The 27,538-nt window shown below is 39.7% G+C and overlaps 1 protein-coding gene across 1 annotated transcript; it reads left to right on the top strand.

The window, feature by feature from the left end:
* Window positions 1-27,535, top strand: cdh6 (cadherin 6). The gene is made up of 12 exons (XM_079452672.1): window positions 1-110; window positions 11,430-11,741; window positions 14,110-14,404; window positions 15,080-15,199; window positions 16,533-16,706; window positions 17,088-17,275; window positions 17,351-17,601; window positions 19,526-19,662; window positions 19,952-20,073; window positions 21,951-22,068; window positions 23,617-23,868; window positions 25,301-27,535. Exons 2-12 carry the CDS (start codon window positions 11,523-11,525, stop codon window positions 25,804-25,806), a joined length of 2,382 nt encoding a protein of 793 aa, XP_079308798.1. The 5' UTR covers window positions 1-110; window positions 11,430-11,522; the 3' UTR covers window positions 25,807-27,535.
* Window positions 27,536-27,538: the final 3 nt, after the last annotated feature.

Here is a 27,538-nt window from a genome sequence, read left to right as displayed (position 1 = left end):
GAGAGACGGAGCTAGAGAGAGAGGACGAGAGGACTATAGTACAGTCTCTTCATTGCACTCAGCGAATACGCATCAAAAGCAGGACTACCCATCTCCCCGTCAGCACTGAGGTAAGTTAAGTGAAATGGATTTAAGTGGCCTATTCGTGCGTTAAGATGAGCAGATAGCATTAAATATGTATGCGGCGTTTGACCCGTGCGCGTAAGAGGACTTTCGAGGATGCGCGTAGATGGATGCTGTCAGGGTTAACCCGAATACTTTTGAAACTACGAAGCAACACAATGTGAATGTTTACAATAGCAGAAGAAAAGTGTTTGCAGTGTTTGCCGAAAATATTGTTTTGACATGTTAAAGATGTATTGCCACTGTTGGCTTTAGTTTGACAAAGGTCGTAATGATAAACCAAACAGACGGGCCTCCAGTCGACATTGATGTTTTCGTTACTGTTATTGGTTATGAATTCATTCCTAATGTAACACAATCATGTAAAAGTATTGTTTTAAGAAAGTTTGTGTTACTCCAGTTTACTATAAACTGCTGTATCTGTCCGCTGTCCATCCGTTAACTGAACGGAATATAATGAATGCGCATACAGTTCGCATTTCAAATCCGAGGTGATAACACCGATCAATGCCTTTCTACATACACAAACAACATCTGTTTTTGTCTATATTGTTTATCTGTGGCAGTCAGTTTAGAGACTACCAATATGCGACCGAGGCTCAGTGTTGCTTTGTTGAACCCTGTACGTGTTTTAATGTCAGCCCTCTTAAAACTATACGACGATAACTTTCGTACACGACGCTGTTGTGAACAGGTTATGGCTCTACATGTGTGGGGTCATCATTTCTGTCACCTGTGGATTTCTAGATGCATTCATTTTTCGTTTGTGTGTGTGTGTATGTGGGGTTTAATAGAATGGTCCTGTATGCAATTAATATATTATTTTGTATTAATATAATGCGTTTATATAGTAGGCCAAGAAAAGATCATATTTCATTTTCACAGTCTCTCCAGTAATGCAGTTTAAATCCTGTGAATTACTGGATTTGGCACACTGTAATAGATCTCAGTCATTTCATATATATATAAATGATCTTTTGGTGTTGCTTTTGCGTTGGTTGGTTGTGCAGGGATGGATTTTAGGCCAGATGTAGGCCTGTTAGATATGATTATTATTGATGATATTGTAAAGTCAGTGAAACTTTGCAATAAAGTTATATTTGTTAACATTTGTTCATGCATTAGCTAACATGAACTAACAATGATCACTATACTTCTACTGCATTTGTTCGTCATAGTTCATGTTCATTTCAGCATTTACCAATCATATTTTTAAATTAAACATTGTAGCTGTTAACATTAGTTAATGCATCATGAACTAACATGAACGATATTAGCAAAGATGAACAAACGCCAAAACACTACCAGTTAATGTTAGCTAACGCATTAACTAATTGTTATCTAATACAAAGTGTATAACAGCACTATTCAATAGTCTTAGGATTCAAGATATCCTTGAAGTTAAGAACACCTTATTGACGGTCCTTTTAGGATACTTTCTCATTACAAATAATTGTTTGTCTGACTTTACAATATCATCAATAATAATCATCATCAGAAATAATCATATCTAACAGGCCTACATCTGGCCTAAAATCCATCACTGCACGACCAACCAATTTAAAAATAATACAAATATTGTTGGTTATTAAGAGAACCCAGTTTTCAAAAAAGAGTTTCTAAAAATACATTTCACACAAACATTTCTGTATCTAAATGTGAAAATGTTGAGTAAGCTAATAGTCAAATGGTTAGAATGCATGTTAGGCTATACTTTGTTGCTGCACAGATAAACCAAATGACCTTACTGAAATTCCCTCGGAACAAGCCACCTCACATTTGGAGGGAGAATAAAGTTCCTTTTTGATTGTGAAATGCCTTTTGTTGCTTTTGATCGAGAGCATTTTTTGTAGCTGCAAGCCTGTCTGAGTTTTTATCAATAAACTAAAAAGAAACATAAATGACAATGTCATACCAAGTTTGAAACATATTCAAAATACGATCTTTAAGGAAATACAGACATTTGTTTCTTTTGTCTCCATCATACGTTTCACACTGTGACAGTTTTTAATAGTTTGAGTGTCTTGCTTGTATGCAAATGTTTTAGTTGGCTTTGTATGATAATTAGATCAGAGCTATCTGTCACCTGACAGATGACAATGGGCCACATTTCGCCGTGTTTGCTCGCAGGAGATGAAGCAGGATAACATTGATTAGCACATGAATGTGATTAATTTCACCCAAGAGTGATTTATGAACCTCACTTGTGTTTTTACCCCATTTATGGAAAGCCTCATAAATATATCCCCAAAATCAAGTGCTTTTTCAGATAGTGAAAACTCCCCAACAAAATACACGACTTTAAACCTAATTTGCTGTTCTGATGTTAGAACACTTTAAAAATCAATAGAACTGAGTTTATACCGTAGCCGAATACAATGTGATGGATTTTCTTTACCCATTCCTTGCCTGCTATCTGTTTTTTATTTCCTGGTCAGTTTGTGTTTTCTCGCTGTTTACTAATTTGCAATGTTTGGGGCGGGGTTTGTACGTCCTACGTGAATCTTTAAACGGCCATACAAAGGGAAATATGTTCTCTGTCTCCGTCTGTGGTAAAAAGTTTGCATCCAACAGAGGGGTGCTGTTGTTTTCTTTCATCCGCATTGTCCCTATCAAAAATGGCCTTGATATATGAAAGCTCGGTGCGTCCTCCATAGCATACTCCTCACATCAGTCAGTACACAAGATGACAGGGCAGATCACAGAGGGTGTGAGAGAATTTGGAGGGGAAAAATAGCATTGATGATGAAAAACAAACTTGAAACGGAATTGGAAATTCACAATGAATATTTCTGCCATTCGGGCTGGTGCTTTGGAATAAATAAGGATGGCTAGATTTTTTTGTGAGCGCGCTGTGTGAAGCGAGACTGCTGATGACCTAATGTTGAAGAAGTCCTGCCGTGGCTGCGTTTATGTAAGATGATTAATTCAGTGAGCGCATGACTGCTTTGCATGTGACCTGCGACTTCCCCAGCTTTAGCTTTTAATCACAGTTACCCCGGCAATTTAAGTCAACTTCACTCAAACTCTCCAGCGGTGTACGGTTCACCAAAGGGTGGGGCAACGTTTAAAACAATCAAACGTTTGTGGATACGTTGGCTTGTGTCTTCCAGGTTAATGTTGAGACGAATGCTTGCACAACACATCAGTATTATTAGCCCATGACCTTTAATCAAAATTTCTCCTCAAAGTTCTTCATGCACGTTTGAAGTGACTTTTGATTCGTGGCTTAAGAATGAGTAACTTAGCTCGGCCGTCTCGGTTGATGTGATGCGATGTGGCTGGTACACGTTGAAGCTGAGCTCTCCACTCATGTACGCATGTGATGTGTGGATTAATTTTTTGACACAAAGTAGCATTTCCCTGCTGTTTTTCTGAAACCTTGTATCTCCATATTTTGTGTTATTTATCTATCGCCATAAATCACTATTATTATTATGTTTGTCACTGGGTTTTGCAAATACCTATCCAATAAAAAAGTAATAAAATGTGCTTGTTAGCTTTAACAATAATTCATTACATTTTTATAGCTTTTCTGAGCACTCAAAGCGCTTAACATTGAAGGGGGGAATCTCCTCAACCACCACCGATGTATAGCATCCACCTGGACAACACATTATTTAGTTGTTTAAAAATTACTGTGTTTTTTTAATTCAAACTTTGACATCCGAGGTTTGGAAGGAAAGTGACGATGTGCATGGAAATCGTGTGTGGCTAATTATCTGTTGGTTGGTATTTGAGATAAAGCACATTAAACACTACTGTGTGGTGATGTATCCTTTAGCGTAGCCTCTTGTAATAGAGTATAGATTTGCATATCTAAGGACCTTCCCCCCTTTAGAACTTAAAATGTTGTCCACGATATCTGGCTGCACCTAATTACTCACCAGAGCTGTTGTCAAATATGTGCTTTTTGCACAGGCAGCGTCCAATTGTGTATTCCACTTTCAGGCACAAAAATAGGCTAATAGTGCCTCACGGTTGTCATGGTTCTATCAATTGATTGCTTTCTCTTCTTACACGAGCCAGTTCAAATCGAGACCAAAAATCGCTCAAATTTTCACAATCACTCTAGATGTGTGGTATCTCGAGCACCTAAAATGTCCATTCTGATGAGCAATTGCAGTTTCGAACCTAGACTGGTGGATATTGTCACATTCTGCTGCAAAGGCAAACTGCATGACGGATATATTTGGCCTTGAGAAGACAAACTATCATAGCAGAAACACGGCGCAAAAGCAAATAGTTATTACCTGCTAGAGTGAGGAGTTGGAATGTGGTCACATTGAGCCCCAAGCACGAAAGGGCAAGAAAAAAGGTGTCCTGTTCAAATTTACGGTATGGCTCATGTGTTTTTTGGTAATTGAGGAAAGGCCTGCTGTGGAAAGAATAGAGCAATGTCTATTGTAAAAGAAGAGCACTGACTAATAACCTGACAGATACGGGGCCGATGGTGGTTTCAGGCAAAGAGAATATAAATTAGTTTTAATCAACATCCTTTAACCTTTGCTCCCGCTCGCCTTGAACATAAAAGCTGACTTTTAATTCAGAGACTTTCCAGTTGCTGCTCGCACGTTTTTTTGGGGGGGTTACAGAGCAATTTTTATTGCTGCGGTTGTTAATGTCAATAAATGTCATTATTGATTATTTCAGTTGATATATTTTTTTCTTTCTTTCTCGCTTGGGGCCTAAACAATAATACCAACTCAGATGCAGAATCAAATGTCAGACTATGTTGTGATTGCAATCAAGATAACATGGTGTGACCTTTGGAAATGGAAGCATTGTTTCCTTGATTGTAAAACTCCTGTCTCCTACAAACCCAGGGTTAGAGGCATCAGAAACACAATAAATTACGACTCGGTCAGGAACTATTTCATTTAGATACCTTCACGTACATCCCGGCCATAAATTGATACGTAGTCTGGGGTTAAACTACCACACGGCTGCCTGGAGCGCGAAGCAAGCTGCCATACTTTCAAGATGTTGTGAATCTGCGGATGAGTTAATGGTTTTGTCAAGCTGTAAAAGGGCCTTCGGGATAGAAGAACACACAATAAATATCAACTATGATCCGAGAAACGGTCTGTTTGACGTTGACAGCACTGGCAAACTCTATTAACACGGTGTTTGTGATTTGGGTGTTTGTCAGTCGCCGAAGTGACAAGTAAACAAGCACTCGCGTAAACGCGCGCTCGCAAAAAGACGAGCCGCAGGGACATTTGCATTGCAATGGGGGCTGCATTCCAGAGTTGAATCACAATGTTGGAGGGAGACTGCTGTCTTGCGGGCTCCCGCCGAGCTCTATACACCCAGGCCGTAAAAACCGCAGTTCCCACGGCTTCTCGCGGCGTTCACGAGGGGAGCCCTAAACAAACACCCCACTATGATGTTATGGGATTACAGGGGAACCTTTCCAGCACCACTGTAAACGCCAATGCCACAGCGACACAAAGGTTAACAGGTGTTTGGCGCTATCTGTTTGAACAGTCTGCATGAATTGACAAAGGAAAGGCAGGCTGCAGCCCGCGACACGCTCGGGTCCCCCGCATGAGCAAGTGATTGGCGGGTGGCTAAATGGGGATTTGAGGGACATTTGATTTTAGCAGGTTTGGCTAAATTGCTTTAATTCACCACACAGTACGTTCCGCTCCAGGCAATTTGTGGGGCAAAACCACACGCATTTGCCATTATCGTGGCCGAGCAGGAAAAGCAGATTCTGAGTCAGTGGCACAACATTGCTTCCAGATCACATTATGGCCTCTCTCGTTACGTAATTAAGCGGACCCATCTGGTATGGGCAGCACTCCCTGACACTAATTGTGTTGGTGTGCACATGGCCGACCCATTGAGGAAAAAAAAGAACTCCAACATTTGTGTCCATTATCACCTACTGTTGAGATTAGGGCGCACATGTTGCTGAGAAGATTATGGTGGAGGGTCGGGAACACTTGTGTGTTGGAGGGCTGTGGTTGAGGATTGAGTCTCTTATGGTGTGGTAACTTTATAGGCTAAGTACCAACAAAAATCCAATCACATGCCTAGAGTATGTTAATTTATACCTTGAACAATTGAGTCATGGATTCAATTCTATTGACTGAAAAAACTTGACTTGAACTATAATGAATAGTATTTTATTTTTTATGTAGCACAATTAGGACCATTTAGGTCAGTTTGCCAGAGGAATTAAAAAACAAAGGAATATGACGGTGTAAACAAAGTGAGTTTATCCAATTTAGTTTCATCTCAAAATCGCTAGGGGTTTGACGTGCCATGATATCATGCAATTAGAGCTCGAGAGATTAAACTGTGACCAGATTTATTGTTGAGGTGAAAAGCTTGTGATATCACATGATGGAGTGTGATGGTGAAAATAGTATTAAAGATGCCCCCACACTCTTTTTGGAGGAAAGACATGAACTGAAATGGATTTCAGTCAGAATTGCTTGTATGGATGTTTTTTTCTTTAAATCATTTTGCAGTGTAGCCTATAATAATCCAACAGTTTTCGTTTATTTATATTTTTATCTTATAATATTAAATGACAATTTTTAACGAAGTGTTTTTTTATAGTGGTACAGAGTACAGTACATTCTTTCAGCGGTCATACTCAAGAAGGGAGAGGGGGCTAAATATTTTGTTTTAATTTAGCCTACTTGTTCTGCTCAATTTTAAATTAAATTATATTGAAAAGCAAGACAAAATATAAAAGCACCTTGACCATTCAGTTTATGCAATAGTGAAAAAATATGGCTAAATAAATAGAAGAAATGTGAAAAGCCATGTTCGGTATTCGGTGTTTCAAGTGTTTCATTTTTATTTGGCTTCGGCCAGGAATTTTCATTTCAGTGCATCTCTAATATATTCCATCATTGAGGATTCAGTATTTAGTAATAGTGTAAAAATCTTGTCTTGTTCACGTGAACCAGATCTTGTGTCTCATCTCGTGGGGGAAGTCTTTTGTCACACCCCTACTTTTAATAATGAATATTGTTGCAAATCAGCTTTACGGAAATGGCAATTTATTTTAGAACCTTGTTTTGTAACATAATAATCCCCACTGAGCTAACTAAAACAAGAAGCAAAAACTACCTACAGTCATTTAGCACATTAATTTATTAGTTGTTTCAGGTAATGTCAGCATTCCCTCAGTGAGCAAGCCAGTGCATCATCTTACTGTAACTACTGTATATGCCATCTTAAATATATAAATACATTTAATTAATTTTAAATTATGTTACACACGCTGTAGCAACCGAAGCTATTCTGTACTATACTGTTTCATATTCTTTTTATTTCTTTTTTAGTTTAGTAGGGGGATAGTTCACTGAAGAAGTTTAATTCTGTCATCATTTACTTACCCTCTTGTCACTTCAAGAGGAGACACTTTGAAGAATGTTGATAACTGAACAATGGCGGTACCCATTGACTTCTGATGTTTGGACAAAAAACCAATTCAAGTCAATGGGTACTGCCGTGGTTTGGTGACCACCATTCTTCAAAATATCTACTAACTCTTTAGCATATGCAATCTAAATGCACCACTTAGAATACTTGTTTAGCACACAACCAATGCAAGTTATTTACCAATCACAAATTTACAGCAGTTCATTAATGTCGAGGTCGAAAATGTGGACTCCTTTGACCCGACCCACCTTGTGTCCTAACAAAAAAATACAACAATATTATCTGCCATTTCACGCTCCAATTCTGTCTACAAAAAAACACAGCATCCGCTGTCCTCTGATTTTGAATCATAGTCCTGTCGCTGCCAGACAAACTTGTTGTTTTATGTAAACCCAAGCAAAGCGTAAAAATAGCACTGGCAAATGTAGGCTAGGTCAGATATGGGGAAAACTTATGTCTAAAATGAATAAATCAATCTTCACTTACAGCCAAGCAAGACCGTTGCGGGATAAGTGATACCTTAGCATTCGAAAACCCAGCTGTCTAGACAGCTCTTTTCCCCCGAACAGACAGATCAATAAATATCGATTACCCGCTATGCCCTGGGGAATGACACGGATATGCTGCCCGGCTGGCAAGTGCACTGAATGGACCGAAGAGAAGCTTGGATGTGTTTAAGTGTATCGCACTGACTGAATTTGTGTTCACCTGATCTCGACTTTTACCTCTCGCGCACTGTTGCTTGGCGGTAGGAAGGGAGCCGCAATCAAACATGGCACATGTCTCCTACCATTTGCTTGAGCGGGATGAAAACTAGCTTGAGATTTTTCTCTTAGCGTTTTCGTTCAGATGTGATGTATCCCGAAGCGGAGATCAAACATTTATGCTATCGCTATCATGAGACGTTATATCGCGTAGGATGGCTATGCAAACAAGAATGACCTATTTAAGAGCTTTGGAGTCGACTCTTTCTAGTTAATGGCTAGTGGTCCGGTGCCTTATTCATTATAATAGTGAGCCTGGAGACAGTGTGTGGCATTAGCTAGATCTGTGTCTCTCTGCTCTGTTGGTCTGTGTTCCCGCAGCAAGACTTGTTACCTGTCGCCTCCCTCCTTGCTGCCTGTGGCTGACATTCTGCTTCTCTCAGTCCTAATTGCCCCTGTGGGACTTATCAGGGCTGCTGTGGCTGTCTGCAGCGTGGCAGAGCTTACAGTGAGGGCCGCGCTCGGGGCCCCGCCTCCCTCTCCCCCCTCTCTCCCTGCGACCGCCACAGGTGTCGGTAGTCTTCCTATTCTTACCTGTCAGTCCCATACCCGGCCCCCACCCTTCCCCTCACGGTCCCTAGGGCATCGGAGGAGACTGTGTCTTTGAAGCAAAAAAAATTAATAAATAAAAAAATAGGACAACTGATGTCTCAAGGTCAGATTGCACGGTAAATTGCCTGATCTGAAAATAACAGCAGATAACATTCAGCCAGATACAATTCAGATGCCTCAGAGGTTAATTTGTTTTGTCTGTGTATTGGATATCAGTGTTGTTTATGACAGGCACCTGACGACTTAATTACTTTTGCGTCGCAGTAATTGAAACATGAAAAAGTTAATAAAAAATTGCACGTAAATCTGTTATATCATTTTTTTAATAATTGTATTTATTTATATGGGACAATGCACATTAATTAACATAAATACTTTAAATATACCAGTACAGTTGGTTAACTACAATAGTTAACATGAAGTAACAATTAACAATATTTCTACAGCATTTATTAATCTTAGTTCATGTTAATTGCAACATTTATGAATACATTTAAATCAACATACAACGAACAACCGTATTTGGCTTGTTGACAAATAAACCACACGTGTCAGTCCTACGGTGTGACATAGCAAACATTTAGAAAAATAACACTATATATGCTATTTTATATTATCAATATTAATATTACATTATATAGTATTAACAGTTCTTTTGCTCTCCCACAATAGGATGGTGTCAACTACCAACATTAAGGCTAATAAATTCTATAAAATAATGCTCAAGTTTATGTTAACTAATGCATTCAAATGTATGAAGTAAATATTGTTTAATATTTACTAGAATATTTGGATATTTTGTATTTCCCTTTTGGTTGAATGGCAGAAAGCCTTTTGATAAGCATAAATTCCACAAAGTTGTTGTCTTTTTGACTACTGACTTACAGTACACTTAAAAATAATACAGGACCGTAAATATTTCTAAGTCATTTTACATGAAACGTTATATTCAGAATTTCAGAATGACTGTACATCCAGATTATGTAACAGACTTCTGAAGTTCACTGTCAATTTCTAATAGGCTCTTAAAGTGACCACGGTGTGGCTTTGCATGTATCAAAATGACACAACAATGGGCCTGTTAAATGAAGTGCTGTGTGAAACCGCAGCATCCCATTGAGCTCTCAAAGGTTTGTGCTTGTGTTTAAGGACAGCGGGGAAATTTCCATCCTTCACTATCCATCTCTCTCGCAGCAGGATGGACTTGTAAATGAACGAGCAGACATTTTGTTGGCGGAAACAGTGTCTGTTCACCCTGACACACCGTGTAACAAAACTGCTTTAGATCCAGCTGAGTTCCCCCGGCAGGACTGTGTCAAGGGATTTACCAGGTCACAGAACTGAGCAAAATGGCTGCCTGGGTTTGACTAATGTGCTTCAGGCGCCTGCTCTTTGAGTTTAGGTTGGCTGAAATTTATTAAAGACCAGCACGAATAAACTACATTTGTTGGACATGAGAGGGTCTGTGTCATCCCATTTGTACTGAAATACTCAGGTAGAGCCAAACCACTCTCATATTTATGCATACATAGAGCTCCTGTGATCATTTCTAGCTCATTGAGTTTGACAGCAAATCAATATTCCCCGGTATCTATTGTAACCTAATTCAATCAGGCCAATTCATAAAGCAGAGCATAATGGAGCTAATGGAAAGCTCTATTAGGGGAATAGCAGGACCATTTCAGTCATACGTGAAAGTATGAAAGTCAATTCGGCATCACAATTGTGCATTTCCATCTGAATCGCCAACCATCCCCCGGATGAAGGGCCATGTTGGCCCGCTGCATTTTTACAGCGAGGCAGAGGCAGTGCGCCGATGTCACGAGCAATATTGCAACCCGAACACCGAGGTAATAAACTGCTATTCATATAGAGGCCTGCATCTCCTCTTCACTCTATGCAGTCACATTGGCAATCTGCTTGATAAAGTGTGAGAGGCAGTAAGGGCGAGCGTTCGGATGCAGAGCGAAAACAGGAAACGTGTTGATTGCTGATTATTATGGGGTGGTAGGATGCTTTTGTCTCTCAGACTGGCGTTCCAGCAGGTCAGTTGAGATCCAGCGGGCTATTGTGACCATGCATGCTGATAAAACCCAGCACGCATCACCGCAACCCTCCCCCTGCTTTATGTTTATAGGGCAGCTGAACTCGATAGCGCTGCAAGTGTTTAGATCTTTAAAGTGGGGCATTTAGAGAGCATGCGTATTGATTAATTGATTTCAGATTTGCGAGAGCTCCGCCATTGGCCTGCTTCGCTGTATTTTAGGACACTGGGGTTAATGGCTGGATGCGCAAAAAAAGCTTTTCTGCCTTTTATCGCTTAAGTGCAGCTCGCCGCTTTGAATGGCCTCTCGTTTTAGACCTGGTAAATGCGGAACGCCAATTATATAGATATCAGAGCCTCAGCCACTGTTTTTTGCCGAACTGCTATTTTATTGAGTGTGTTTCAGAGATACGTTTAATAAGGGAATGCTTGGCAGATGATACAGAAGCTCAGGTTGCCTTTAATTGGGGGGGGGGGGGATTTCTAGCAGGACTCTGAATCGTCAGCCAGCAAGTGATTGTTTCTCAATTTTCTTTCAGGTACGGCCTGTGGCTGCAGAACGAACTATGAGGGTGCTTAACTTTGGAAGATAGGATCATCATCACTTGTAAGACACCCTAAGAGCAGGAAAGATGAGGACTTGGACAGTGGTTCTTCTGTGGGCGTGCGCGCACCTCTGCGTGGATGCAATTTCTCTTTCAAGGGGACCGGTTCGAAGAAAATACAAAGAAATTGAGGTGGGGAAACACAAAGGCACAGAGACGCTCAGACGGTCCAGACGAGGCTGGATGTGGAATCAGTTTTTTCTACAGGAGGAATACACAGGATCGGACTATCTGTACATCGGCAAGGTAAGGGGATCATGTTTCGATTCCAAGTTTTGATGTAGGTCCGATCAAAGTTGGAGGAGCAAATGTGATTTGGTTTCATCACTTTTGATTCTGTCTCTGAAGTTATTAAACAGAGAATGATCAAAAGTACAGGTATGGCACATGAAGGAATCTCCAGCGTAGAGCTGGCTGGATTTAAGATAAGAAACAGAATGAAATCTGACCTCCCTGGTCCATCACAGAGCAGCTGAAGCTCAGAGGTGTGCAGAGGATCAAAGATTAGAATAACAGATTACACCTCAGCACTGTTGATGAGAGCACAAGTTCACACTCTGGCTCCAGATGCTCTGCTACAATACACTAAACACATAAAGAAAAAACATTTAAGTGGGTATTTTTTTCATTCTAGATTGTGTTTACCATTTCTGTTTATTTCAGTGTTTATTGATGCTAATGCATAGCCTACATTATTACTTCCTCAGCGAGGGTGTGTCCACACTGATCACACTGAACAGACAGCAATAAGGGCATGACATTATATTAAGTTAGCCCTTAAAGTTTTAACTACAGGAAAACTGACATGATTTCAATCACAATTTGTATGCTTGCCTTTAAATATGATGCTGATTAACATTGAATGCACATTGTGATGTCATGGACTTTCTAGCGGGATCAGAGATGGTACCTTCATCCAGGTAGAGGCTGTAGTGGTTGAGGAGATTCCCGCCTTCCACGTAAAGTGCTTTGAGTACCCAGAAAAGCGCTATATAAATGTAACGAATTGTAACTTGAAGATTTTGAATACCCCTGTTCGAAAATAATCTGCCATATGATTCTATGTAGTATAGTGATTTTATACCCAGTGTTAAAAAAGGTCAAATTATCTCTTGCATTGTATATATAATCCACACTTTGAGAGTGTGGATTATATATACACTGTGAGAGTTAATGTGACATTTAACTACTGTGATAAAATCACTATAACCCTACTTAAAAAGAGTTCCTTCAAGGGACAGTTCATCCCAAAAAAAGTATTTCATAATTTACTCACTATCATGTCTTTCCGAACCTCTATGACTTCCTTCTGCAGAACGCAAAAGAAGATATTTTGAAGAATGTTGGATAACCGAACAACACTGAACCCCATTGACTTCAACTTTATGGAAACAAAACAACATCTATTTCTACATCATTTCTATTTGATTTCTAAACGTCTTTAAGACATTTCTTATAAAAATCATATTTATTTCTGAACATTCTGTAATGCATTACTAAAATACAATGTCTACAAGAGTCATACAAGTTTTAAACAACGTGATGGTAAATACGTAGTGACAACATTTTTATCTTGGGGTTAACTGTCCCTGTCAGTGTGATATAATCATTTTGTGCATTGAGGCCTGTTGTTATAATTGCAAAACAATAACAGACAGCATATAATATGATAGTGTGTTTGATCAAATGCGTGTATGGTTGCCAAGCAATAAAACAACTGTAATAGCATAGATGCATTAATACACAGTAGAATGTGCGGTCATAGGGTGTGCGTTTTTTTGGCATTTTAATAAGGCTTTGAATGGAGCTCATTCAATCAGAATTTAGACTCAGAACCGTCTATCTCATAATAAAGCTTTACAAAGGGTCACCATCCGGTGTATTATTCATGAGGGATGTCGTAAGCGCAGAATTTATAAAGGTCTCGTTGTTTTCAACAGTTCGTGTCTAGATCATGTACCAGAGAAAGCGAAGTAGAATCAGCCGTTTCTAAAACGTTCACTGGCAAAGTCACCAAGAGCAATGGAGTTATTGTGTTTGAATAGTCTTTTGTATTTTACCACCCTATTTTACTGGAACAAAGCTGCTCATTCAAGTGGAAAGAAGGATCAAATAACTCATTCAATTCTCAATCAGATGTCATTGCAAAAGTTAATCAAATCAGACCTCTGAAAGGTGATGTTCCTATCAATCAATCCCACCTTTTTTATAAAGGTGAAGGGAATGATTTCAAAACTCTTAAGTGTGTTTCAACCGCACACCTTTCGGAGACTAAAGGTAAACAAGTAGGATTTACCTCCCGAATATCATGCTACAGAAGTGTCAGTGTTGGTAATAGGTGTGCATTCACCTTGATTGCACATTCATCCTGTTGTACTTTCATCTGATATGCCATCAAAATTCAATTCCACAAGGACTCATTTTCACATATTTACTATGGAGTACCTGTCTTTTGATACTCCCCCCGTAGAATTTCAATATTGTTTCATTCCTTCAAAATCAACAGATATTGAATACAGCCAGAATATCAAATGCAATACATATTCATGAGCCTTATCAACGGATGAATGAGCGGAGGTGCTGATGAAATGCTTGAATCGCTTCCTCTCAACAGCTTCAATCAGATGTGGATAAAGGAGATGGCACGGTGATGTACGTTCTCGCGGGTGAAGGTGCGGGGACGATCTTCGTGATAGATGCCAACTCAGGAGATCTGCATGCTACCAGGAAACTCGATAGGGAGGAGAAAGCATTCTACAGACTCCGAGCTCAGGCTGTCAGCAAGAAGAACGGCCTTCCCCTAGAGCCGGAGACAGAGTTTATTGTAAAAATACACGACATCAATGACAATGAGCCCAAGTTTGACAAGGAGGTTTATACAGCGTCTGTGCCTGAGAGGTCACACATCGGTAAGTTCTGTCAGCTTGGAAAACATCCGTTTAAAGTTGTGTAAGCAAACATAAATCACAAATAAATCAAACATGTTGTAACTTACACAATATTTGGTATTTTCTATGTTTAAGGATCAAAAAGATCTTAACTGTGAAGTGAATGCTTTCCCATGCAAAAGTTTTGAGTAGGGACTAAAGCATTAAAGGCATAGTTCACCCGAAAATTAAAGTTCTCTCATAATTTCACGTACTCTAATGTATTCCAAACCTAAGAACACAAAAGAAGATATTTTGAAGAACAATGGTAAACAAACAACATAGCCCCCATTGGCTACCATTGTATGGATAAAAAACTCATTTCTCAAAAGAGAACATTTCTCAAAATAACTTATTTTGTGTTCCACAAAATAAATGATGATAGAATATTTTTACAGCTTTCCTTGAGCTCAGTGGTAAGAGCATTGCGTTTTCAACGCAAGGTTGTGTGTTTGATCCCAGGGGATTGCACATACCTATGTATAAATGTATAGGATAATGCAATGTAAGTCGCTTTGGATAAAAGCGTCTGCCAAATGCATAAATGTTATTGTAAATTAAAAGTGGCCATAGTGCATCTTATATATATGTATAGTAGCTTTATATGAAGTAAAACACATTTCTTATTCGTTTGGAATTTTTTGTTTTGTGTTTTAGGCACATATGTAACTCAAGTCACCGCCCAGGATGCAGATGACGAATTGTATGGCGTCAGTGCAAAGCTCACCTACAGCATCAGCCAGGGTCACCCATACTTCTCAGTAGAGCCAAATACAGGTCAGTCCACATTGAGCTGTTATATCATAATCAGTCTTCTCAGAGATGGCAATATAGACAGTGAGAGAGTGTGCGTGTGTGTTTGTATATAATTTCATTTTGGGCAAGGGTTGCTCTGCGGCTCCACCGTTCAGCCGAGTAAATTCGCCCGGCGAGTTTAATCATCACTAATGTGTGTCCTGGAACATTTCCCGCGGAGGTCTTTGTTTAAACAAAAGAGAAATTGAAACACAAAAGCTCCCATGGCAGATTAGTATCCAGCTTAACACTGATATGCTTTTGCCCAGATGAAATAGGAACGATGATGTACATGTCACACCAGAGATCATAAAATCCTAAAACCTAAAAAAGGGATATTCATTAAGGCGGGGTTAATCTGAGAGCATCCGTGCCATTCAAAGAAACAGCAGGGCCGAGATCATGTTCCATATAAATTACTGGACTTATCTCTCTCAGACATCAGAATTCATATTTAGAGTCAACATGAAGCCTGCAATACAATAAGACAATGTAGGCATTTGATTGGGTCATGAAAGTGACCATTTTATACTTGGGTGTTCCTGTAGCTCAATTGGTAAAGCATGGAGCTACCATCACAAGGATTGTGGGTCTGTTCTCCAAAGAACAGACATATAAAAAAAGTGTGTATTGTGAATGCACTGTAAGTCACTTTGGATAAATGTGTCAAATGGATACATGTCACTGCCATACCAAACTGAAGTAACCTGAATGTAAGTTTGCTCAAATAATGCCTTAATAGCCACTTAACTATTGTCCAAGGCGATTTCAATTTCAGAGTGTAAAAAGATGCAAAAGACTATTTTGAATAAGCAAAGATGGCAAATCGGGTCCATTTTGATTCTATGGTAACTTAAATATGAATTGTCCTTTTGTTAACAACAGTCAGAGTTGAAATTAAATGTTAAAATGTATTGTTTACTGTACATTTGTAAATCATGCGTGGTAAGATACATTTTTCTTGCAATGAAAATAACTTGATATGCCAAAGGGCCGCTTTCTCCTGGAAGGTCCTCTGTTACTCTAAAAGTGCTTGAGATCAAATTGGTTTAGCTTGTAAAACACCGGTCTCAATAATCCAAAGTCTTGTTTCCTGGGAACCTGCAGCGATCTCTCAATCAGCAGCTGATGTCTTTAATAATCTCTGCGGCAAAATGTCGGTCTGAATACACGTATGCAATTTGTTCTGCACTATACAAACACAAAAAGGACTCAGCTGCTGTATTCTGCCGCCGCCGTCTACCTCTCAGCGTATGGAACCGGGCTGAATGAGAGTGAAAAATACGACAATAAATATAAACCGTCTTTCCCTCAGGCATAATCCGGACAGCTCTGGGGCCTTCCGACATGGACAGAGAGCAGAGGGAACACTACCAGGTGGTGATCGAAGCCAAGGACATGGCCGGCCAGAAGGGGGGCTTAACAGGCACCACAACGGTCAACATTAGCTTAACGGATGTCAACGATAACCCTCCTCGTTTTACGAAAAGTAAGCATGTGCATTAACTTGTAAGGAAGTCATTTGAGTGTGTAAACTTCAGCAAACTGGTGCACATGGCGTTTATTCCATATTTCAGATTTAATGATAGTATTTCAATACACACCTCAGCAAGTAACAAATCAGACATTTCTTCAAAGCTCAAAGAAACAAAGATGATACAATTCTATTATACAATATATCAAATATAGACGTTGAGGCAACAACAATACGAAGTAAGCATTGAAAGGATTTTAATTGGCCGAAATGTTATATGATGTGATCTGATGCAGCAACAAAATGATCTGACACTTCACTGTTAATGTTAATTTACGTCTCAGAGATATGTGACAGGAGCATAGTCCCTAATGTTTTGCAATTGTATTTTATTAGGTATATTTCAGTTCACCGTTCCAGAGCTCACTAAAGAGGGAAAGCCAGTCGGCATTATCCGAGCTGTAGATGCCGACGTTGGCAGAAATGCGGAGATGGACTACACGGTGGTTGGTGGAGATGGCCTGGACGCGTTTGACATCATCACTGACACAAAGACCCAAGAAGGCATACTTACTGTAAAGAAGGTAAACGATATCAGGTGATTTTCAAATAAATAACAGTTAGCGAGTCGGTTGTTTATCGTTGTGTTTGTGTCACAGCCTCTTGACTATGAGAAGAAAAAGTCGTACACGCTTCAGATCCAGGTGCAAAACACGCATCCGGACCCCCGCTTTCTGAGTCTGAACGATAAAGACATGGCCACAGTCAGGATCAGCGTTGAAGATGTGGATGAGCCCCCTCAATTTGAAAAATCCAGTTATATATTTAAGGTGAAGGAGGACACAAATGTGGGAACCGCCATAGGGTCCGTCAGTGCCGTGGACCCTGACATACAGCGCAGCCCGGTCAAGTAAGTACCTCGCATTAACATCATCTCTTTGCATGTGTATAGATCGACAAGTTGTTTTTACCGTATCTTGAAAACCCCTTGAGCATCTGTCCGTTTCATCCAATGACCTTCTGATACCCGCAAACCCCAGATTAATCAGTGCTATGGCGACACTGGCCTACCCGGACCGATTCCTCAGAGCGCGCTTATTTAATTCACATTTAATTCAAAAGGCCCTTCAATCTCCGACTGTTTATAAGATAATTCTAATAAACTCGGTTATGAGAATAAATGAGGATATTATCACTGTCCGAAGCGCCCTAATGATAAAGCTGACGTGGAGGGCAATAAATAGATGTTTTTCCCTCCGGAGAGCACAGTAAATAAGAACATGGAAAGGAAGCGCAATTAAAAAGCCCTCCGCAGCGGTGAACAGGACTTCAGGGCTGGTAATTATCAGGGACATCAGCAGCGCGGGTTACGCTGTCGCTCTCAACATCAGGAGGCTAATTAGGAAATTGAACAATCCCACTGATTTATTGCATTTGAAAGAGCAATATTGTGAGCTTCTGGTGAAATAAGAACAAATGGGAAGCGGGCATGTGGGAGCTCCAGGCAGGGGATCTCATGCAGTTATAGCTCTGATGTGCATCAGGACCGGTTCAAGCATCAGCTTTGTGAATGGATTATTTGTGTTAAGGGATGACTGTGTCAGAGCTCTTTTCAATTCGTTCTGTTGTCATCATCTGAAATGACACGTTTATGCTGTATAAAAGGAGCGGAGGCTGATTTGGTTGTTTTTTAGCAGATTGAATAACCTCGCCTTAAAAGCGTTTGTGAAATCATGCACTACCTACTACCTTTACCAAAAACAATGTGTTCTCTTTGTAGTGTGACTGTTTATAGCATCCGATTCAAACTACAGAGACCATTTCAAAACGTTTTTTTAATCTATTTATAGGTGTGTGTTTAAGTAGAATTAGCATTTTAGTTTCATTCTGTGAACGACTAAATGAAAACTGGAGAAACAGGTCAAAATAACAGAAAATATGCTCTGTATTTTTCAGACCTCAAATACTGCGAAGAAAACAAGCTCATATTCACTTTTAACCAATATAACGCTGTGTCTACACCGGACACGATGCGACAAAAGACGTTAGAAATACATTACAACCCATTATCATTTAAAACTTTGAACCCATTAAGAACAAGCGGGTTGCCATACGTTGCGTCCAGTGTATACACGGAGGAATGTATACGTGAAACGTTCAACTATTGTTTTTTATGTGATTACATGGATTTTTATCATAGTTTTCGAGCTGTCAGTCTTTCACATTGCTTTGGATGACTTTGTCACTCCTTAAGTTTGATTTTGTTGACATTCAACAGACACTGGACTGGGATTACCACAATACATCTAGATGTATCTACAGTTTTCCGTGGAGGTATTTTGGTTAAAAATAACCTATTGAGCCTGTGCATAAAAAAACTTTGATTTACAACTGTAATAATAATAATAGTTGTAATTAAATAATTATAAAGATTTCACACAAAATGAAAAAATCTACTCAATTTTAAACTTGAAGTAAAGGTAAGAACATCTGTAAATATGAGTACGTCAAATAACCTGCAAACATATAGAGGCAAATTGCAGCTTAAAGTGTATGAACCGTATCAAATCAAAAAACATTCACAACACTTCGAAAAATTTGGCAATTTTGGGCGTGTTTATTATTTTCTGACAGAAAAACAATTTAGGTCACTAGTTTAAAGACGGATAAACAAAAAAAGAAACAAGGCCATCAGTCTAAACCCATCTATTTCTAATTCAATAAAACAGAACAAACCTGTTCCCCTGGCCCCTACTTCAAACACTGATAACATTTGTAAACACATTCAAACTCTGATTTTCACAGAATTATTGACTGTAAGATGTGATTTGCAGGTATACTATTGATCGCCACACTGATGTGGATTGGATTTTCGGCATCTTTGCTGGGAATGGATCTATATTCCTGAAAAAGACTCTAGACAGAGAGGAATTTCCCTGGCACAACATCTCTGTGATCGCAACCGAGTTCAGTAAGTTTTAGACACTACACTGCCAGTCATTGTGCATATACACTTCAACTCCAAATGCGGTCGCAGTTTATTTAGAATGCTCAAGTCATTCCTCATTAAATCTTTCCGGCCCTATTTTCACATTTTCATTGACCATGACAGTTTATATTGACTAGATGTATTAGTTTACTTGTTTAAATTAGAAATCCACTTTCCTCCAGTAATATGAATCACCAGTGTCCCAGACAGACTCAAATCTCCTGCCACATCTTTTCATCAACATGCTTTTTTGTTGTTCCACGTACTGTAGATGATCCTCAGCAGAGCAGCCGAGTGCCTGTGTACATCCGTGTACTGGACGTCAATGATAACCCCCCCAAGCTTGCGTCATTCTACGAGACCTTCGTCTGTGAAAACGCCAAAGCCGGTCAGGTAAAGAGTGGTTTTAGTGTACGTTACCAATTTTATCTGCCACGTTGTCAGTTTCGATGTCAGATAAGTGAAGGAAATAAGTCCACCGCTCCCGTATGACCGGAGGATGGATGTGTCGATTTAAAGCAGGGGCGTGTGTTAAACAGCGTGTGACCTCTAGAAAAGTCACACCTCCGGAGTGAGATAGAGATCAGTGATGAGTATTTCTCCTTCATGGATTAGACGGCAGAGGCTTTTTCTGTCAGGCTTGATGAGATTATGTGTCATGGTGGATGACAGGGCCTGTCACATATCACAGGCACTTCATAATAACTGTCCACCTCTCCTCCATTCACTGTCACTACCCACCTCGCTGACCCGCCCACCTCAGCGGCCAGAAAATGGTCTAAACTGGCATGTGGCATGGTTTGGTTAGTGGGCACACTAGAGAGATTGTAAAACGAACAGGGGCTTTCTGAATAAATGAATGAAATAGGCAATAATTCATATCAATAAATTGGTCCAATGAGGTCCAATATTATATTTAAAAAACATAAATTGCCATTTTGTATACAGTACTCTAACAGACTGCTGTAAAGCCCAAAGGTAAGGGAGGCAGCCAGTAACACAAGAAATCTGGCCAGTCTCTGAGCCTGAAAAACACGAAGCACACAATGGATGATTGCATTTCTGTCACAGCATGTTGCCAGTGCACCCTTGAGAGATGCATTTAACCTAAAATTGCCCTTGGTGACAACTAGAGATAAGCGTGAGCCTCGATCACTCAGCTAACATCTTTCCTCACACTAAATATGCTTAGTGTTTGTATGTAAACAAGTGTAAGGTCTGAAGGATGACTTTGTTTTCCTGTTATGCGGTATCATTCGAGCTCTGTACCTTGACTGCATTGTAATTTGAAGAAGTCTGTATGTAAAATGTTGTACCAGACTTTCATATATCAGCTTGGATCAATTTCCGACACTCAATTCAACAATACTACATTATTTACACAACAGAGGGAAGTTAAACACGATGCTTGATAGTATAGAAATAAAATGTTAAAGGTTGTCGACTTCTTAGAGGAAGAATAAGTCTTCTGTCCGTTAAAGGAAACGGTAACTATAGAAAGTTTCATCGTACGCGCCCACCTGACCCCAGTTAACATCTGGTTTGTGTTTGGCTAGTGCGTAATAACATAACTTTAATTTTAAATTTTAAATTTTAAATTTAATTTAATTTATGTTAATATTACTTCATATTATTATTTTACCGTATAATAATTGTATTAAATAAACGATTTCATAAAATTTTAGCCAAGTTTAGCCAACTTTTGATTGTTATCAGAAATAATCTACAGGCGCTCTATTGTTTGTGAGTAATGTTAACAAAGCCTTGAGCAGGGTCATAAAAGCTTTTGGAAATCAACTCAAAGGGCCTTTTAAACAGTTATTTCAGTATACAGTATTACATATGTGGAAAATATCCACGCAAATACCCATCAGTAAAACATTACCTGAATTTTACACCAGTTGCATTGATTTCTGTCTTGTCTTTTTAAGTGATGTAATGTGTATATGTATAAATTGTGTTTTTTGTCTTATGAGAAGCTATTTCCACATTGGTGGGCAAGAAAGCTCTAACTAACTACCTTTATAGTTATCATCCCTGCTGTGCATGGGCACCTGCAGACGTGACTTTATTGAAATAATTTAAAATTCACTTAACCATTCTTTAAAAATCACCATTGTATTTACTTAATTGTGAAAACAAGCTAATCTGTTTCCACAGTAACATTGTGAGTTTATACAGCTGGCAACATGTACTGCGTATCCAGAATGGCCCAAATGTTAAATGTAACATTTGCTTTGTTAAAAATTAGTTTGTCCTCTCTGTCACAGAAAATCCAAACAATAAGTGCAGTGGATCGAGATGACCCAGCGGGTGGACATCGGTTCTTTTTCAACTTGGCGCCGGAGAGCTTAGTGCGAGCAAACTTCTCAGTGCGAGATAATGGAGGTGAGTGCCCTCTCAAATTGCCTGGCCTTCCAACAAGCTAACCATCTCTCCTCATGACATCACAGACCAATCAGTTAGGAGGACTCTATAAAACACACTGACTCCTCTCCAACTGTTTGTATTCTGACCAGATCAGTTGTCAAAACTTTAGGTCAGACTAAGGTTGTCTTGATCTTCTCAACAGCCAGCTCCATTGCCTCCCTTTGTTCGCTCCCTGTTAAATCACAGTTGAGTGTTGTGTTCTTTGCACAAAACATAATACAAGGGTATTCATTGTTGAGAAAATGATGCTTTAGAGGATACAGTACACGCATTTAAATCGTCTTTATGGGGGACATGGACCAAAAAAATATTGAGTCATGTTGCAGCAGGGATGGGTATCGCTAAGATTTTATCGATATCGATATTGATACTGCTTATCGAGACCGGTATTTATCAATACTGTTATCGATCCTATGCTGTATGATTTGATGCAAAAAGACATGATGTGAAAAGATGTTAAACATTTTAAGTTTCTTTATTACAGCTGAGCTTTAGAACTGCAGTTTAGAACTGAAAAATGCCACATAACAAAACGCGTGTGTGTTCCTTAACATACCACTTACGGCACTTAGCATGTTCATAGGAGCACATCGTTATGTAATTCAACATATTCACTTTACATAACATAATAATTCTACTAGCACATTTACTTCAATTTACTAAAGTAAATATACTCCATGGGCGAATTATTAAAAACTATTTTATAACGTGCTTGACGGGTTGCCGCAAAGGGTTGTTTGACGTAAGCTTCCTCGATGTGAAACGCAGACGCTGAAAGCTCCACAAGTGCAACCATGCTCTTTCACTCATAAACATGCAAATCATATGGCCTTGGATATCACACAAACGTCGAGCAAACTTCGGCCATTCGGACAATATTCAGAGATGTCATGAAGCTTATCGAAACTCTGGTATCGACCCAATTATGTAGCGGTTCTCGGTACCCATCCCTATGTTGCACTAGACAAATTTTATCCAATCTCAAGATACAATACAATATACAATACTGGTTTCACAATATTTTGAACGAAATGTACCAAATGAAATATTTCAAATAACAGATCTATAATATTTCTTGTTGTGGAATTGGCAAAGTTTGAGGTTTAATTGATATTTAAATTAATGTTAACTGAACAGACCTGTCACAAAAAGATGAACATATACAGGGCACCGGCACAGTTCACCCAAAAATAAAAATTCTGTAAGCATTTGCTCACCCTCAAGTTCTTCCAAATCTTCATAAATGTCTTTGTTCTGATGAACACATAGAACGATATTTAGAAGAATGCTTGTAACCAAACAGTTCTTGGCCAAAACAGTCAAAAGTGCCCCAGAACTGTTTGTTTTTCCACATTCTTCAAAATATCTTCTGTGTTTAACAGAAGAAAGATGCACATTTTCAATCTTGTATTGCAACAACCTGACACACCTCAACACAGCAAACTACACTCATCATGAAATTTGATTAAATGATCAATTATAATCCAAGGATTTAACTCTTTACAGATAACACAGCTGGGATCTTAACACGACGGAGCGGATTTGCCCGAATGCTCAAAAGCACCCATCTAGTGCACGTAGTGATTTCAGACGGTGAACTTCCCATCCAGAGCAGCACCGGCACGCTCACGATTCGTGTGTGCACGTGCGATCGAGACGGCAACATGGAGATGTGTAATGCCGAGGCTCTGACCAGCACCGCGGGACTCAGCACGGGGGCGCTGGTGGCCATCCTCCTCTGCATCCTTATACTGCTGTGTAAGTTCTACCTTCACCTTTCTCCTCTTGTGATTTTAACAATCAGATCACTTCTCGCTCCCCATCTATCTATCTGATCCCCGCTGCCGCCATCTGTCTGTCTGACTGTGAGTCTGACCGTTCATCTTTCAAAGCCTTTGTTAGCGAAAGCTTTCATTTTCCCACCTGTCTTCCTGTCAGTTAGCGCTTTTGTCTGCTCTACCATTTGATTAATTGCGATTCCAGTGGTCTGAAGTGCAAGTGCCTGATCTGCATGTAAAATGATTTGCAATTCAGAAAAAAAAGGAAATAAAAAAGTATGTCTGACATGATCAGATGGCTGAACCGATAAAGCTCAGTTCTGAGTTGTGTAATCAGGATATTGAAAAACAAGGGATGGATTTCAATTAAATGTAAATTGATTCAGTCTTGGTTTCATTTAACCAAAAACAATCATGTGTTTGACTTCAAGGCTAAATTTAGTCAAAACACGTGTCTATTTATATAAGTAAACTGCTCATGTAATTGATTAATTGAATTAGAATCCTTTCTTTCTTTCTTTCTCCCTCCGTGTTAAAAAAAGAGGGCTGAGTTTCTTGAGCATGATGTTGTTCAAGTTGGGAAAGCTGTTGAGGAACATAAGGCAGATCTCACATGTGAGTTGCATGTAACAACAGATGTCAGCTACAGTGTTGAAGCATTCATCATGTATAGACCTCCGCTGCAGTGAAAGATCAATGATAAAAGCAACCAAGCAATACTAAATATTTCTTTAGCATTCACACACACACTGTCAGTCAGAAGTCTGGGTTTTTTCAGACTGCAATGTTATTTTTTTACTTCAATTACCTTCAGTAATGGGTGAGCCGGACTGGAGAGTGAAGGAGAAGCTGTAAACAAGTGTGCAGGCATATATGGAGACTCCTTCAATACTTCATAACAACACTCGTGTCGGCACCTCGTAAGAATGTTGAGATGAGGGTTGTGTTGCATTGTTTCTAGGCAAATCATGGCCACTTTTATGAAGATTCAATGAAAGATCGGACACTTCATAGTTGAAGGGATACTCCATCCAAAAATGACAATTCTGTCCTCATTTACTCACCCTCTAAGTGTTCCAATTCTGTGTAAATGTCTTTGTTGTGATGAGCACAGAGAATGATATTTGGAAAAATGTTAGCAACTGACATTTGTGGGACATCATTGACCACCAAAGTAGGGAAAATTATTGTTTTCTGTTGAACAAAATGAGCTATCTTGAAGAATTCAGGAAGGCAAACAGTTCTTTGGCATCTTCTACTTGTCCCGGAATTCCAAATATCTGTCTTTGTGTTCAACCAAAAATTATTATAAATAATAAGTAAATGATGACAGAATTTTCATTTTTGGGTAGACTTTCCTTGTATTGCAATTATGCCTGCCATTCACATTTTATGTTTCTCTCATTCCTTAGTGGTCGTGGTGCTATTTGCCGCGCTGAAACGTCAAAAGAAGAAGGAGCCCTTGATCATCTCCAAGGAGGACGTGAGAGACAACGTGGTCAGCTACAACGACGAGGGCGGCGGCGAGGAAGACACCCAGGCTTTCGACATCGGAGCGCTTCGCCACCCGGAAGTGATGGAGGACAGCAAACTGAGGCGGGACATCCTGCCGTCCGAGTCGCTATACCCCCCACCCCCGCTCCGCAGGACCCTCGTTCCGTCTCGAGACAACGCAGACGTGCGGGAATTCATCAACCAGCGCGTGCAGGAAAACGACGGCAACCCTACCGCGCCCCCTTATGACTCTTTGGCCACCTACGCGTATGAAGGTAACGGGTCGGTGGCGGAGTCGCTGAGCTCTCTGGGGTCCGTATCCTCCGAGGGGAAGCAGGACTACAATTACCTCAGCGAGTGGGGGCCACGATTTAGGAAGCTAGCAGACATGTACGGTGGGGAGGACAGCGACTGGGACTCCTAACGGACATGTGGCGTCACACAGAGCGCAACTCACTTGCCGATCTGCTTGTAACAGGCAGTCTAATTTCTTTTACAAAGTGCCCTTTTATCCTTTTCTTCATTCTACAATCAGGCGGTCGGTTTCTCTGTCCTGATTATCTGTGCATTTTTCAGATGCGTAAAAGCAGAACTTTAAATGTTTTGGGTGGGACATATATGTACGCAGAGTGCTCGCATGCTCTCTTGCACTCATCAGAACACGATGACATCTTCCGGCATAATCCTAGATTGTTCTCGAGATGTCTGCACTCTGTGTTCGCATCTGTAACCGTCACTGAAGCGTTCTTCTGAAAAGCCTACAATCTGTCACAGAACTGCTTATCAGACACTGCTGCAAAGAGGACAGTTCATCAGACTCGAACACTTAAAATGTGAACTTCAGCGGGCATGGATAAAACTTCAAGGCCAGGATTTAATTTTTGAAAGTAATAAAACAAAGGCCGAACTTCAGCCTGTGAGCTCATCATCAGACCTCAATGTGAAGCGTGGCGGCCGTGCAGCTCAGAATCATAAAGTTCAAGATCACAGGAGTTGGCTAATAACTGGAAGGGAATTCTGAAACCCTTATTATTATACATTCGTATAATTTTACTAATCTACTTACGCACTCAAGAAAGGATGCGTTGTCCTGTACTCAGAATGACGAGAGATTGTTTGAAGACCATGTAGAAAATGGGTCAGAGAATGTTTCATGGTTGGCACTGATTTTCATCATCCACATGAAAAAGAAATGCCAGAAGCTTACAATTATCTGCGATGTCATTGGACCTAAATGTGTTTTGCTTGATTTCTGGCACACGTTTTGTTGGTGTCGGAACGATTTAGTATTACCTTCTCATGAGAGCCGCATATTCACACATTCCCTTAATGGTATGCTGCAAAACTAACATTCCATACAATTAGTTGCGTAAGTGTTTTTTGAAACGGTTTTATTTTCTCGCATTTCATCCCGCAGAATCTTGAGATCAAATGTAATGCATTTAAAGACAGAATAGACTGAGGTCTATTTGAACACCTATACATAGCATTTGTGATGCAGTCTGTAAACTGGAGGAGGAAAACTGTAAATTAATCAACAGTTTTAAGGTTTAATTTTCACCTCCGACAACCTTCTTTTAATAGAGACCATCAAAAACTATAAAAGCTCAGTTGATTTATTCCTCGGCTGTCTGATAGCCTAACCACAACAGTGTTGTATTGAGGTATGAGGAAAGCCTAAAGTAAATCATTTCGCCATGATTGCGTCCTCTCCTCAAACCACAAAATGAGTATGAGATTGCATTCACCTCTTTGGAAAGGAGGGGGAAAGGAGAACCTGTTTCTTAAATGTGCACAGTGCTTGAGTTGGTAAATATTTGTGTTTTAGGAGCAGAATTCTGATTTCTCTGTCACTGATATGCTGTACAAAAAAAAGGTGGTTATTCATGCTGTAAAAACTTGGTTTAATGAACAGTGCTTTGTACCAGTGGCTTGGGAGAGTAGATGACGTCCATGTACTACTTTGCTTTCTATCTTGTGATATTTTGTACCAAATATTTATATACTACAACAATGACTAGATATTCTTGAAATCTGTACATTCGTTATTCATGGTTTTGTGTGTTTTCAATGTGTAAAACTATAAATGTGAGCAGGTTGCAGTTCATCTGATGACGTGATCAAAATAAATGTTGTCTTTTACAGAAAACCTGAAC

Source organism: Barbatula barbatula (assembly GCF_947034865.1).
Source record: "Barbatula barbatula genome assembly, chromosome: 3".
NCBI lineage: Eukaryota > Metazoa > Chordata > Actinopteri > Cypriniformes > Nemacheilidae > Barbatula > Barbatula barbatula.
Note: the sequence above shows the minus strand (reverse complement) of the source record. Positions and strands in the feature narration are given on the sequence as shown.

Excerpts from the sequence above, each read along its gene's own strand:
- cdh6 (XM_079452672.1), top strand. The coding sequence starts at position 11,523 with ATGAGGACTTGGACAGTGGTTCTTCTGTGGGCGTGCGCGCACCTCTGC. Across the intron at positions 15,200-16,532 it reads CTCAGTAGAGCCAAATACAG|GCATAATCCGGACAGCTCTG; the intron begins GTCAGTCCACAT and ends TCTTTCCCTCAG. Across the intron at positions 17,602-19,525 it reads ATACAGCGCAGCCCGGTCAA|GTATACTATTGATCGCCACA; the intron begins GTAAGTACCTCG and ends TGTGATTTGCAG.